This window comes from Populus trichocarpa, chromosome 16 (genome assembly GCF_000002775.5).
Source record: "Populus trichocarpa isolate Nisqually-1 chromosome 16, P.trichocarpa_v4.1, whole genome shotgun sequence".
NCBI lineage: Eukaryota > Viridiplantae > Streptophyta > Magnoliopsida > Malpighiales > Salicaceae > Populus > Populus trichocarpa.
In genome coordinates this window covers 11,228,819-11,241,273 of record NC_037300.2, presented here as the reverse complement: position 1 = coordinate 11,241,273, position 12,455 = coordinate 11,228,819, and the positions used below count along the sequence as shown (strand labels likewise).

The window sequence follows — 12,455 nt, the reverse complement described above, 5'->3', positions numbered from 1 at the left end:
ACTAAATTAACTTAAAAATACGAATACATCTTGAAGTAAATCTCTTTTGTGCATAATGGTAGGATTTATTACACGAAAAAGAATTTGGGTTTTCTATTTTAATTGTTTCTCATATTTTATTCTTTCTATATAAATTAAAAGAACATAATTGCGATTGAAAATTCACCATCCATTTCTCAATCATTTTATTTTTTTATGAATTTACTGAAAAAAATAAAATAAAAGGTCAATTTGGTAAACTACACATTCCATCCAATAAAATGAAAAAACCGATATATTTATAAGTCAATGAATCAGAGAAGACAGTGTGCGTGTCTGAGAGAGAGAGAGAGAGAGAGAGAGAGAGAGAGGAATAATATAAATCGAAAACCAAAAAACCAGAAAAACCATTACACACCTCTACTGTCCCTTACATTACGGCCTATCTCCCTTCCTCCCTCCCATCCCAGCCAGAAACCGCACGCGCACACGTCCAACACCACCAAAAACAACAACAACAAAACGCAAATCTCCGATCTCTCAAACATTTTGCCACTTATGACCACCCTGTCGTCCGGTGGTCCCACCGGTAACTCCGCCAATGCCAGCCCAAGGAACCACTCGGGTCCCACTACAACTAGACGACGCGTTGATGTCGCCCCCTCCGACAGGACCTCTAACTTCTCTGATTATAATCACGAGTTCTCTGACGAAGAAGACAATCTTAACGGCTCTTCCACTTCTGGGGGCCCCCACCTTTATTATCATTATCATAATCATAGCCACCACCACCCCGTTATAAAGTATCTTCTGCTTCGCAGGAAGTTGTTCTTTTTTGTGCCGGAGGCGTGTTTGCTTGGGGTGGAGGACTTGACGGCTACGATTTCACATAGTTTGAGATCCGGCAAGAACATGGGTCGTAAGATATTCGGTGTTTTATTGTTAATGGCGGTTTTGTCGGTTTTTCTGAAGGTTTTGTTTTGGAGTCGAATGGAGGAAAACAGTCATGAAAATAGTAATTTAGTTCTTTTCAGACATTTTAAGGATGACTGGGCGAGGGCTCAACGTTCCATCATCGACCACCACCCTTCCATTTCCACACCCCTTTTCGACAAGCTTCCTCCTGTAAGTCCTTTTTTTATCACTTCCCTTTTGTTTGGTTCCTGGAAAAAAAAAAAAAAAGGAAACTTTACAGCCTATACTTTTCGTGTTTTTCTTTTTATTTTTTATGGATGAAATTTGAATCAACGATTATTAATATAAATCTGAATGTATTTTATGAATCTTTAATTGTATTGTGCCAAGTTTTTTGTTTTTTTTGGAATATATTAATTCTTTAAATTTATATCTAACAATAAGAGTATGAATCTAGAAGTTCGTTGTGTATTTATTTATTTTTCTGTTAAGGGCTGAGTTGAAAATGGGAAAAAAGGGAATATGCGTTGGTGGTGAATTAGGAATGGTATGAACATCTTTTGGTATTCTTTTTGACTCACAAGAAAATGGATGGCAACCAGAGAAGCATTGAATTTTCCAGTAGAGAGGTGGCTTTGACCATTATACTGCGTGTAAATGGGCTGCTTTAATTGGTGTTTGAGATTGTTTTTTTTTTTTAAAGAGATTTATTAAAATAATATATTTTTTATATTAATATATAATTAAAAAAATTAATTTTAAAAAAATAAAAAAATTTCAATGACCGTTAGGGTTTTTTTTTTTGGTCTGACTTGGTCTTTCCATGGCCGTTGTATTCATGATCATGAATTTTTGTCTGTATGCATGAAGAAGCACTGTCTTTTCAATTATCTTGAATGTCTTTTGTTCTTGTTTGCAGCAGACTCCAAAAATTTGGATGAAACCCAATAGCGACAACTTTTACAAGTGTATAGCTCCGGCAAGAAGTCAAACAAGTATGTTCTTAGCTCCTGTATTAAAAACTTATTAGTTAGTACCTTGGCACTTGATGGATTCTTGACTGTTTTTTTTTTTTTTGAAAATTTCAAATTGATCTAGGACCCAGGAAAACAAATGGTTACCTTCTTGTTCATGCGAATGGTGGATTGAATCAAATGAGAACAGGAGTAAGTTTCAATATCCACGACACCCTAACTGATCGAGTTTGATATCTCATAGGAAGCAATTCCAGTTGGTGCAGATTTGCTAATTTTTATTGATGTGCAGATTTGTGATATGGTTGCTGCTGCAAAGTTAATGAATGCAACTCTTGTTCTTCCTTCTCTTGATCGTGAATCGTTTTGGACGGATCCAAGGTATCATTCTATGTAATTCTAACTGGTGTGCAGTGGTCAAAACTTCAACTGGTTATAATGCTGAAACTAAGCAATTTTGCAATCCCTTTCAGCACTTTTAAAGACATTTTTGACTGGAGGCACTTTATGGAAGCATTGAAAGGTGATATTGATATAGTTGAGTATTTGCCACCCCGTTATGCAGGCAAGAAGCCCCTTGAAAGGGCACCTGTTTCGTGGTCAAAGGTCTGAAAACAATATATGCATTTTTCCTTGAATTACCATAAAACCTCCCCTGATATTGGAATCATAGCTTTGGCTGCTTCATTTTCAGGCTAAATACTACAGAGAGGAGATGGCTGCATTGTTGAAGAAGTACAAAGTTATAAGGTTTACCCACAGTGATTCACGGCTGGCTAATAATGGCCTTGCAGCTCACATCCAGAGGCTAAGATGCCGTGCCAATTATGAAGCACTCCGGTATTCAAAGGAGATTGTGGATCTTGGGAAGAAACTGGTTGATAGACTAGGAAATAACAGCGAGCCATATGTTGCTTTGCATTTAAGGTGCGTATCTACTGGTTCTATCAGCTGTCTCTTTACAGGAAAAATGCACTATCTGAACAAGGAAAAAAATAGCAAACTTACCAGCTCAAATGTTGACTAACAGATATGAGAAAGACATGCTTGCATTCACCGGCTGCAGCCACAACCTTACCGCGGAAGAGGCTGATGAGCTAAGGGATATGAGGCATAAAACTCCGCATTGGAAGGAGAAGGAGATTGATAGTGAAGCACGACGGCTCCAAGGTGGATGCCCGATGACTCCTAGAGAAGCAGCTATCTTTCTCAAGGCAATGGGCTATCCATCCTCAACAACTATCTATATAGTTGCAGGGCCGATATATGGAAGTGATAGCATGGCACCCTTCCTTGCAGAGTTCCCAAATGTGTTCTCTCACTCTAATCTAGCAACTGCAGAAGAATTAGAACCTTTCAAGCCGTATCAAAATCGTCTTGCTGCCTTGGATTACATTGTGGCTCTTGAAAGTGATGTCTTTATATATACTTATGATGGAAACATGGCCAAAGCTGTTCAGGGGCATAGGAGGTTTGAAGGATTTCGAAAAACTATAAATCCAGACAAGTAAGATAACAAACTCACTCTTACACATTCACGTTGAATTTTCATCTTTGTTGGAAGTTGCACTTTTAAAATCAATCTAATGATAGAATGCATATGATTCCAGACAAAATTTTGTTGCGCTGATTGATCAATTGGACGAGGGTACCTTATCCTGGGAAGAATTCTCTTCACAGGTTCAAAGCTTACATTCAGACAGGATTGGAGCACCGTACCGGCGGCAGGCTGGCTCATTTCCTAAGGAGGAAGAGAACTTTTATGCAAATCCTCTTCCTGGATGTGTATGCAACAGTTCCCAGGATAAATTTGTGAGCCCTAAACTCGTCCATAAAGTAAAACTAAGGACCAGCGCTGCATTGAATAGACAGGGGTTAAGCTTGAATTTGTAGCTCGTGCAGTGGACTATATGATATTCATCATTACTTGAAACGTGGCAGCGTGGGTGTCTGCATGGAGCAGCTTTTGCCCAGACAGGGGATTGTAGGAGCTGCCGGCAGGGTCAAGAAGTCTTAAGGTTTCTCATGTGACAGGACAGGTATTTCTTTTTCATTAGACAGAGGATCGAACGAGCAAACAAGGGAGAAGCAGAGAGAGTCGGGCATAATTCTTAGGTGAATCATCGCAGTTACACACACATGTGCAGAGAGATAATTTTGCCAGTTACAGATTATTTTTTTCTTCCATTTATTGATTATTTATTCCCTTATACAAAATTAGATTTTGATTTATCCTTCTTGGCGATCAAATTCAGCTGTCAAATCAGGCATCGTTGTAAATTGGATGTGATAAATATTACTCATGAAATAAAATTATTCGGAATGTTCATAGCAATGCTGAGGAATGTGAAATTTTTTTATGCTTTTCAAGGAGAAATAGTGATATTCTATCAGTTATAAATTTTTCAGAGAGTAACTCCACATTCACACAACAATTTCGCAGAAAAGCCTCTAGCAATCTTTATTGTTTCGCTTTACTTTCTTTGTTTTTTTTTTTTTAATCTCCTTTGTTTTTTTTTAATTCTTTCTTAAAATCAATCAGCTATATTAATATTAGAAGTATCAAGATAGTCATGGGTAAGCCCTGCAAAGCATCTAAGAAATTAGGGTAAGTCCTGCCCCTGCAAAGCATCTAAGAAATTAGGGTTAGAGAGAAAGTAATCAGAAAATGCTTCATGATTAAAAAAAATGGCAAACCCTAATTTAGCTCAGGGTAAGCACCGCAAAGCATCAAATAAAACATTATTTAATTTTTAGCAACCGATTTGACATAGGAGAGCACCTCCAAAAATGCAATTATGCGAGGACATTGAGGCATAAAGCTATATTTGGTCCGCTAAAAAGGCCAAAAAAGAAGCCATCTACCCATCATTGTTTTTTCTCTTATTATTTTTTCCCCTCATATTTCATTAGTTGACGGTGATGGGTTTTTTTTTTTTTACAACTTTTGCTTTTTGGATTTTGATTTTTTAACTTACTTCATGTGTTTGGTTTTTTTAATGGTGCGATAAGAATCAACAAGTATTACCAAATGATTGATTCATTATAGATATTGATTGGACCTATTACAAGATCTAAAACTAAAAAGATAAAAAAAAAACTTATAAGTCAAGGTGTTTGGGTTAAAAAGTTGCAAATCTGCCACATTGAACATTCCTATAGTTTTTAGAACATGTTTGAAGTTTCAAGTGGAATTTTACCATGATTTTAATTGGGCTAGAAACTACACATCTGTAGATTTTTCATCTTATATAGTAGTAGGTCCAATAAATCACCTAGATGAGAGAAAACGACGTGTTTGAAATTAAACTTGAAATCTACCAGCAAATAAGGAAAGTAAAAATATAATTGTTTTTCATATGATTTGTGGATCCTTATAAGATAATGATTTAATTATATATGAAAATTTTATTTTGAAAGGATTTTTTTAAAAAAAAGATCAATTAGGCAAAAAAATTTCTTTTGCAAGAATTCTTTATGTAGTAACAATCCTTATTATTCAAGGAAATAAGAGGCAACTTTGAGCTTTTTTCCTAATGAACATCTTTACACTAAAAAACATAAAATTTGATAAAACTATTAGATCAAGTTTTATAAGCCTAAAACTGAAAAAACCAAACCAAATCCAAACCGAAAAAAAAAGCCACATTGGAAAAAAACTGAGCAAAACCAGAAAAAACCGAGCCAAATTGATTTGAGCCGGTTTTTTTCCTAAAAAACCGAACCAAAACCGGTCGGTTTGAACCGGTTTCGGTTCGGTTATTTTTTTTTTAAATTTCGGTTTGGTTATTTTTTTTTATAAAAACCGAACCAAACAAAAAATAATCACATTTAATTAGGATTAATTGAAATAAATAAGTTTAGTTTTGATTCGGGAAGAATAAAAAAATAAGAACTCATAGATATAAAAAGTAGGTTCAATCTTCATAGTGAATCACGGGGATAATTAATCCCAATTGAAATACTTGAATTTGGAATGATTTGATCGCGTGATGAGAATATAGCTTAGGTATGAGTTAGTTTATATTGCATGGAAAAAATTCAACTAGAAACCCATGATTTCGTAGTGCAATGTTCGGTCAAACAAAGGAGGAATGAAGAGATAAAGCAAATTTAAGTAGTAAGAGGAAATGAAATAAAACAAATGAATAATGTGCCATGAAATGAAACTAAAAGAAAAGTTTCATGAAAAGATCAAAAGCATGACATTAGGACCAATTAAACCTGAGATATTGGCCTAGGAATAGAAAAATAAAAGAATTTATGTTCATAATGAATTGATGAGAATAAATGGAAATTTAGGGTTACGTAATAATAATTGAGATGCAACTTAAAAGGTGAAAGGATTAAAGTATTTGACAAGTATATGAAAAATACAAAATTTCATAGACTTAAAATGAAAAATGAATGGAAATTTGAAAATAAGACCTTTGTGTTTTTCATGGTGTATATATTTGTTTTGTATTTTGTGCTCAATTTGCCACTTGAATTGTTTGGTTATTGAGTTTTTTTTTTTTCCCATGTTTATCTGTAGAATAAAATTAGAATTCTCAATACCTTGTACAAAATTTAACCGTGAGGGTTAAGTCTCAATGTAAGAAAGTTTTCTAGGGTTAGAAACAACTTTTGTCATTCATCTCTTACAAGTTTATGAAATGTGTGTGAAAAAAAAAAAAAAAACTATTGAGAAATTATAAAAAATAATGATGTAGATTCTTTAAGATATTGCATTTGGTATAGAAGATGTTATGTTTGACAAGTAAAGGAATTGATTTGAGTTTTTAGCATAACCCAAAAAAAGGAATTGAAAATAAAAATATTTTCCAAATCTAAAATATGAAAGAAAATCAAATCCTCCTTGATTAAGATTATAGTAGCTTTGATTAAATTTTTTCTTTCTTTCTCATTTAGATCTTGTTTAGAACAGCAGCCCAAACAGAAATTGATCAAAATTTATTTTTTTTGCTTGATTTTTTTGTTTTTGTTTTTAAATCGTTTTTGATGTGTTGATGTTAAGAATAAATTTTAAAAAATAAAAAATATATTATTTTGATATATTTCTAAACAAAAAAATACTTTAAAAAACAACCAATATTGTATTTCTAAACATTCCCTAAAAGGTGTATCATAATTGTAAGATGGGTTTTTGATGTATCGTTATGTTTGTGTTCATCCTATCTCATCATTTTGTTTCTGCATGCAGCCAACATTTAAATTCTCTTGTCATTGGTCCTAAACCCTTAAGTTTCGGTTTCCAGCTTGTTTCTGCTTTTCCTCTGCTGCAGCTATCCAAGTAGATGTGTGCTGCATCAATGAACTTAAAAATTTGTTTTGGTGCCATGCTTCATGCTTTTTTAATAAAGACTATGCAGCCTAGGCCATGACCCTCACAAAACCTACAGAAATATCACTACTTCCTTTGACAAATATGCTTTTCGTCTTGCACATTTTATGCACACTTTTTTCTCTGGGTAGCTTTCTGACTGCTTCTATTTCTTAGCACAAGGACCATTGTTGAGGCCAATTTGCTGCACATACCATATCCGACCTTGCAGTATAGCGCAGGCAACAAAGCTAGTGTGTGTGTGTGTGTGTGTGTGTGAGAGAGAGAGAGAGAGAGAGAGAGATTCAAGTCAATGTGATACTAAATCAATAGGAGGGTAGTTGTCTAGCTACTACTTGGAGTATCTTTTGTAGAAGTGCCTGTCACAAACTGAACGTGCAAGTATGGTATAGAAACAAGTTGTGCTGGATAATTATTATTATTATTAAGAAGTTTAACCCTTTGTATTTTCCAAATTCAAGATTGTCATCTCATAATTTGATTATTATATTTTCAATTTCTAAATTTGACCTCTTGGATTATGGCACTGGTCAAGGGTACCAAGAATTAGGATTGCAAATAGAAATAATCTTTTTCGGAGTACTAAATTGGCGTCCTCCAATTTAGAGCTTGTCTTCCGTATTCATCTATCTCCTCTAAGAAAGTAATCGCATAAATCAAACATTGCAAACAAGTTAACTGTCAGAAGAGAGTGATTGTTTTAATAACACAGAGAAAGAGGGATCTTTACCAGAATAATGTTGTACAATGCATTCCTCTGCTACAGTTGGCACATTCTCAAACATCCAACAATCATAGCACCTCAGGTATGTAACGAAGAAGAAGCAGATTCTGACCAAAAAGTTCTTTTTAAGTGCCAGTCCGCTCTCTTTCGAGACAAATCCTGTAACTTAAGAAACTTAAGAAGACAATCCTGAGGTGAAGCCAAACCACAGATACTTTGACGTACAACCTACCACATTGAAGGTACATAAACCTGCTCTTTCAGGTTTTGTGTTGCACTTTCAGTTGGAAAACCTCTTACTGCACCTATTGTCCATTGCGATATAATTCCCGCTGCAACTGCAAAACGAAGCTGCCTTTCGCAAACATCTTGATCTTCAAACATCTCAGGGCAAGTAGTAAGCTTTCTCATAAGAGCAGCCACAATAGCATCACCAGATCCAGTCCTATCACAAGTGAATGGGGTTATTAGCACATCTTCGGTTCCAGTCACTTTACCATCAAACTTAGGGCCATAATAATGAATCTCAAGTGTTCCATCAGTCACAAACAAAAACTTAAGTCCATCATGCCACAACGGAGCGATTTCCTCACGAGTGTAATGATAACAGTCTCGCCAATTCTTGGTTTGCTCATAACTTTCAGCATAGTATTGTGGGCTGCAATTCCTTTTCCTCTCATAACACTCTTCATCCAAGAGAAATTCCAGCTCTGTTCGTGAAACCTCAATAAAATCCGCTTCCTTCATTGCTTTCTTGATAACTTCCCTTGTCTCGTTGCGTGATTTCCACAAAGGCAGTGGCAAATTCAAATCATAAAATATAAGCCCTCCAGACTTCTTAGAAAGTCTAATTGCTTCAAAAAGTGTCGATTGCAGGGAAGGTGATGTTAGGGCTTCTGAATTGAAATGGAACATCCTCGCCTGCATTGGATACATCAGAAAATAAATTACTTGTTGACGAGTCACAAATTCAGTCCCCACTAGGCATATTCAAATACCTTTTCTTCTCTCTTTTTTTTCATGAACAAAGGGATACCTTATATGAGAAGGTAGCATTGCGCAATCCATTTCTAATATCCCTTCATTCATCTAGTTATCAAAACAGGGAAGCTAGTAACATCTTTGTACATATGCTAGCTAACGCAGCCGCAGAGCTACTCACATGATTACACACACACACACACACACACACACACACACACACAATCATATCTAATTCAATTCACATTTGTGCAAATTTTCCGATTATATTAACAAAGTGGCAATCAAGAACCCATTTAGCTAGCTAAACCTCAGCAAAACAGAACAAAACGAAACAAAGAAGAGCAAATTTTAGCATCTGTTTTACCTCTTTAAGCACAGAGAGGTTCAATTCAGAGCTAAGCAATGAATCCTCAGCAGCCTCCTTAACCATCTCCATCCTCATTTTCCCATCATCACCAAACTTAACCTTCATAAAACTACACGCCGTTTTCACGTTCTCATCAAACTTCACCGCCCGCGTCTGCACTCTCTCCTTATTCATCATCAACACCAACTCCTCTCCCAACTCATCATCCCCAACTTTCCCAATAACCGCCGCCCTCCCACCAAGCCTCGCATGCGCTATTGCCACATTGGACACTGGCCCACCTGGAGCCCTCGCAAACTCAGGTGGGTCCCATTGCAACATCTTCCACTGCGAATACATATCCTGGTGCATAGGATTATCGTGTACCCTCACCGTAGGTACAAATTCCTTCTGCACCGCACCAAAACAGCAAACCAACGGCGGATACTCGTAAGGAAAATCAATCCCATCATCATAATCTTCACCGTCCAACAGTTCCGTATCACTAACACTCCCATTTTCAGCTTCAGTTTTCTTTGAACGTTTGGTGGTGGTCCTCTTAGTTGCTGTATCAGTAGTGGGAGCTGTAGTGGGTTTCTTTTTCCGGCCACGGCGGGAAGGAGTTGGGGCGTCAACAGCCCCATTTGTGGCAGACGCTTTTGGTGGGTTTAGCTTGATTAATGGAGGGTACTTAGCACTATTATGAAAAAAAGGTGGTGGTTTAGGTTTTGGAAATTGTGGGGTTGAGGGATTGTAGTGTGGAAGTAGAAGAAAACAAGCCATGGTGGTGGGTTTAGCGGCTCAATGGTTTTGTTTTTTATTTTTTTCAGGGTTTATCCATTTTTGTCTCCGAAATTCTATCGGGTCGTAAATCAACTAATTCGGGTCGGGCACTGATTTTTCCGGATCCTTTATCCAACGGCTTGTAAGGCTACCGGATATGTAAGCAAGAGCATAGGTTACCGTACGATTGAAAAAGTTTTTTTTTTTTTTGGAAAGCCTCGTAAAAGTCCCCAGCCTTTAGGGGTAGAATAGATTAGGTCCTCAACTCTTTTTGTTTTCCTCTCTCTGTGTGTGTCTTGGCTGGGTCTCTAATGTATTAATAAATTCTCCATAGATCCTTCCATCATTTTCAATTAATAAAAACATTAAATAAAACTCACATAATTTCTTTTTTTTCTTAAAAAAACCCGTTAAATTCTCTAAAGTTCTCATTTTAAACCTTGTGATAAACCGAATTGTATAAAAAAATTTCAAATTTCTATATTTTATATATATATATATATATATATATATATATATAACAGAATTTAAAGGTTTGTAATTGATCACAAGTCTAGGTGTTTCTCTTTCAATTTAAGAGTTTTTATTTACATAAAAGGTTGCATACGACCAAGGTGATCGGAACTTTTAGATAAGATCTTTAGACTCGAAATCTTGGATTTCAAGTCTCCAATATTGTTTTATTATTCTATCATATATAAAAAATCTTTAATTGTCAACACATGTAGTAATATATGTTCAATTATTTATTTAATTTTAATTAGAGGATGTGAATTGAAACCTCTTATATCTTCAGGATAAATATTATTAAATTTTTTGGTTCTTAATTGAGGGAAGAGAAATTATGTGAATAATTTCCAATATTATTAACTTAAAAAAGTAATAGAGGAGTCTAATTAAGAATTCATTAACTTATTAGGGATCTAATTGAGATAAAAAGAATAGGCTGGGTATCTAATAAAAAATAAACTTATAGGTTGGGGACTTCATTTATTTTTCTATTTTTTGAGGTTTGCCGTCTTTGGTGTGATGACCAATGAGAATTGAAGAATCAAAGGAAGTCGGAGATTCCTAGTTATTTCCTTCGTGGGTTTGTCTGTCGAAGAAGAAAAGAATCTTTATGTTTTTATTTTTTCAGCTGCTGCTCTGTGTTCATCATTTTCGTTGATAGTATCTGGAAGAAAGAGCCGTTTGGGTTAAAAGGTGAAGAATCTCTCTCTCTCCCTCCCTCCCTCCCTCTCCATCTATCTATTTATTGTTCTGAACACAAACAAAAACAGCTCTGTTTTGGGTTAAAAGGCACCGATTGGTAATCGTTTTGGGTTCTGAAATCTCTCTCTCCCCCTTTTGTTTTCTTGTTTTAGCTTCGATGAGATTAAAGCTTATAGTCTATTCCGAGTAAATAACTGAAACAGCTCCATGAGATACTAGCGTCTAATAATTTGATCAAAGTTGGGATATTTATCAGAAATTGTGATTAAGATGGTTTTTTTTTTTGCATCTTGTTGTAAATTAGTATATTTCTGAAGCTGTTGATTGAAATCTTACATGTACTTGAGTGGAATTTAGATTGCTTTAGCTCAGGGAAGCAAAGAAAAGAAGATGGTTTTCGCACATACGCTTGTGTTATTTGCAGAGTGATAGGCACTGTGAGTTTTGCCACATGAATTTTATTGGAAAACAAGCAGAAGATACATAAACTCATCATACTTGTTTGATGCTATTGCTGGGAATCAAATTTATGTTTGCCCCACAAGTGTATTTAGGATAAACCTGTGTAATCATAGCAGCTAAAATGTGTTTGTCCTGAAAATTAGAAAATGAACCTTGGTATCTTGCAGATGATAGGTTTCTGGACTTCTCTGGAAGGTATTCTGCTTTTCGCAAATGCATTAGCCATACTGAATGAAGATAGGTTCCTTGCTCCAAGGGGATGGACACTGGCAGAACTCCAAGGAAGCACAAGAAATTCACTCAAGGGGCAGATTATTGGGCTCGTACATGCTTGCCAATTTATGAGACTACCCCTTATACTTCTAAACATCATCGTTATCATATTGAAGCTGGTCCCTGTTTGAGGTTGAGGAAGAAAATAGTTCATAGCTTGGAAAGTCTCGTGTTTGTATAAGGAAGTATGACAGTCTCGTTCTTTCCCCCTCAAGGGTTGTGCTGTGCACACCAAAGTCTCAGAGTTTTTTTTTTTTTTTTTTCTGTACAACAGAACAGTAGCTGTTTCTCTAGTGACTTATCTGTCACCTCTTTTGTATCTTTCATCCCTGGCTGTTTTTGTCCATCTACTCGTTAACCTCAATGAAATTACTAAACTAAAGTGTTACATTTAAGATCACTTGAAGGAGACAGGATGAAATGGATGTTCTTTTGAATCAGGAGTCAGCGTTGTCTAGG

The 12,455-nt window shown here is 35.7% G+C and overlaps 3 protein-coding genes across 4 annotated transcripts; 2 read left to right on the top strand and 1 right to left on the bottom strand.

Annotated features, from left to right (window-relative positions):
• The first annotated feature begins 317 nt into the window (after positions 1–317).
• On the top strand, positions 318–4,203 carry LOC7487444 (O-fucosyltransferase 19). 2 transcript variants are annotated; one of them, XM_024588023.2, is made up of 8 exons: positions 318–1,104; positions 1,817–1,889; positions 1,993–2,060; positions 2,161–2,249; positions 2,342–2,474; positions 2,563–2,795; positions 2,899–3,375; positions 3,479–4,203. In XM_024588023.2, exons 1-8 carry the CDS (start codon positions 538–540, stop codon positions 3,759–3,761), a joined length of 1,923 nt encoding a protein of 640 aa, XP_024443791.2. In that variant the 5' UTR covers positions 318–537; the 3' UTR covers positions 3,762–4,203. The 2 variants fall into 2 exon arrangements, with proteins under 2 accessions (XP_024443791.2, XP_024443790.2); XM_024588022.2 differs by having other exon boundaries at positions 1,814–1,889.
• A 3,640-nt stretch (positions 4,204–7,843) lies between these two features.
• LOC7466036 (fructokinase-like 1, chloroplastic) lies at positions 7,844–10,127 on the bottom strand. Its single transcript, XM_002322914.4, has 2 exons — positions 9,285–10,127; positions 7,844–8,857 (listed from the first exon to the last, which is right to left on the bottom strand). Exons 1-2 carry the CDS (start codon positions 10,047–10,049, stop codon positions 8,165–8,167), a joined length of 1,458 nt encoding a protein of 485 aa, XP_002322950.1. The 5' UTR covers positions 10,050–10,127; the 3' UTR covers positions 7,844–8,164.
• A 951-nt stretch (positions 10,128–11,078) lies between these two features.
• Positions 11,079–12,391, top strand: LOC7487443 (protein transport protein yos1). Its single transcript, XM_002323510.4, has 2 exons — positions 11,079–11,252; positions 11,891–12,391. Exon 2 carries the CDS (start codon positions 11,891–11,893, stop codon positions 12,125–12,127), a length of 237 nt encoding a protein of 78 aa, XP_002323546.1. The 5' UTR covers positions 11,079–11,252; the 3' UTR covers positions 12,128–12,391.
• The last annotated feature ends 64 nt before the right edge of the window (positions 12,392–12,455 follow it).

Bases quoted from the DNA above. Each gene is read 5' to 3' on its own strand.
- LOC7487444 (XM_024588022.2), top strand. From the start codon at position 538: ATGACCACCCTGTCGTCCGGTGGTCCCACCGGTAACTCCGCCAATGCC. The intron at 2,061-2,160 runs GTAAGTTTCAAT...ATTGATGTGCAG, and splicing joins TGAATCAAATGAGAACAGGA to ATTTGTGATATGGTTGCTGC. The intron at 2,796-2,898 runs GTGCGTATCTAC...GTTGACTAACAG, and splicing joins TATGTTGCTTTGCATTTAAG to ATATGAGAAAGACATGCTTG.
- LOC7466036 (XM_002322914.4), bottom strand. From the start codon at position 10,049: ATGGCTTGTTTTCTTCTACTTCCACACTACAATCCCTCAACCCCACAA. The intron at 8,858-9,284 runs GTAAAACAGATG...TATCCAATGCAG, and splicing joins ACCTCTCTGTGCTTAAAGAG to GCGAGGATGTTCCATTTCAA.
- LOC7487443 (XM_002323510.4), top strand. From the start codon at position 11,891: ATGATAGGTTTCTGGACTTCTCTGGAAGGTATTCTGCTTTTCGCAAAT.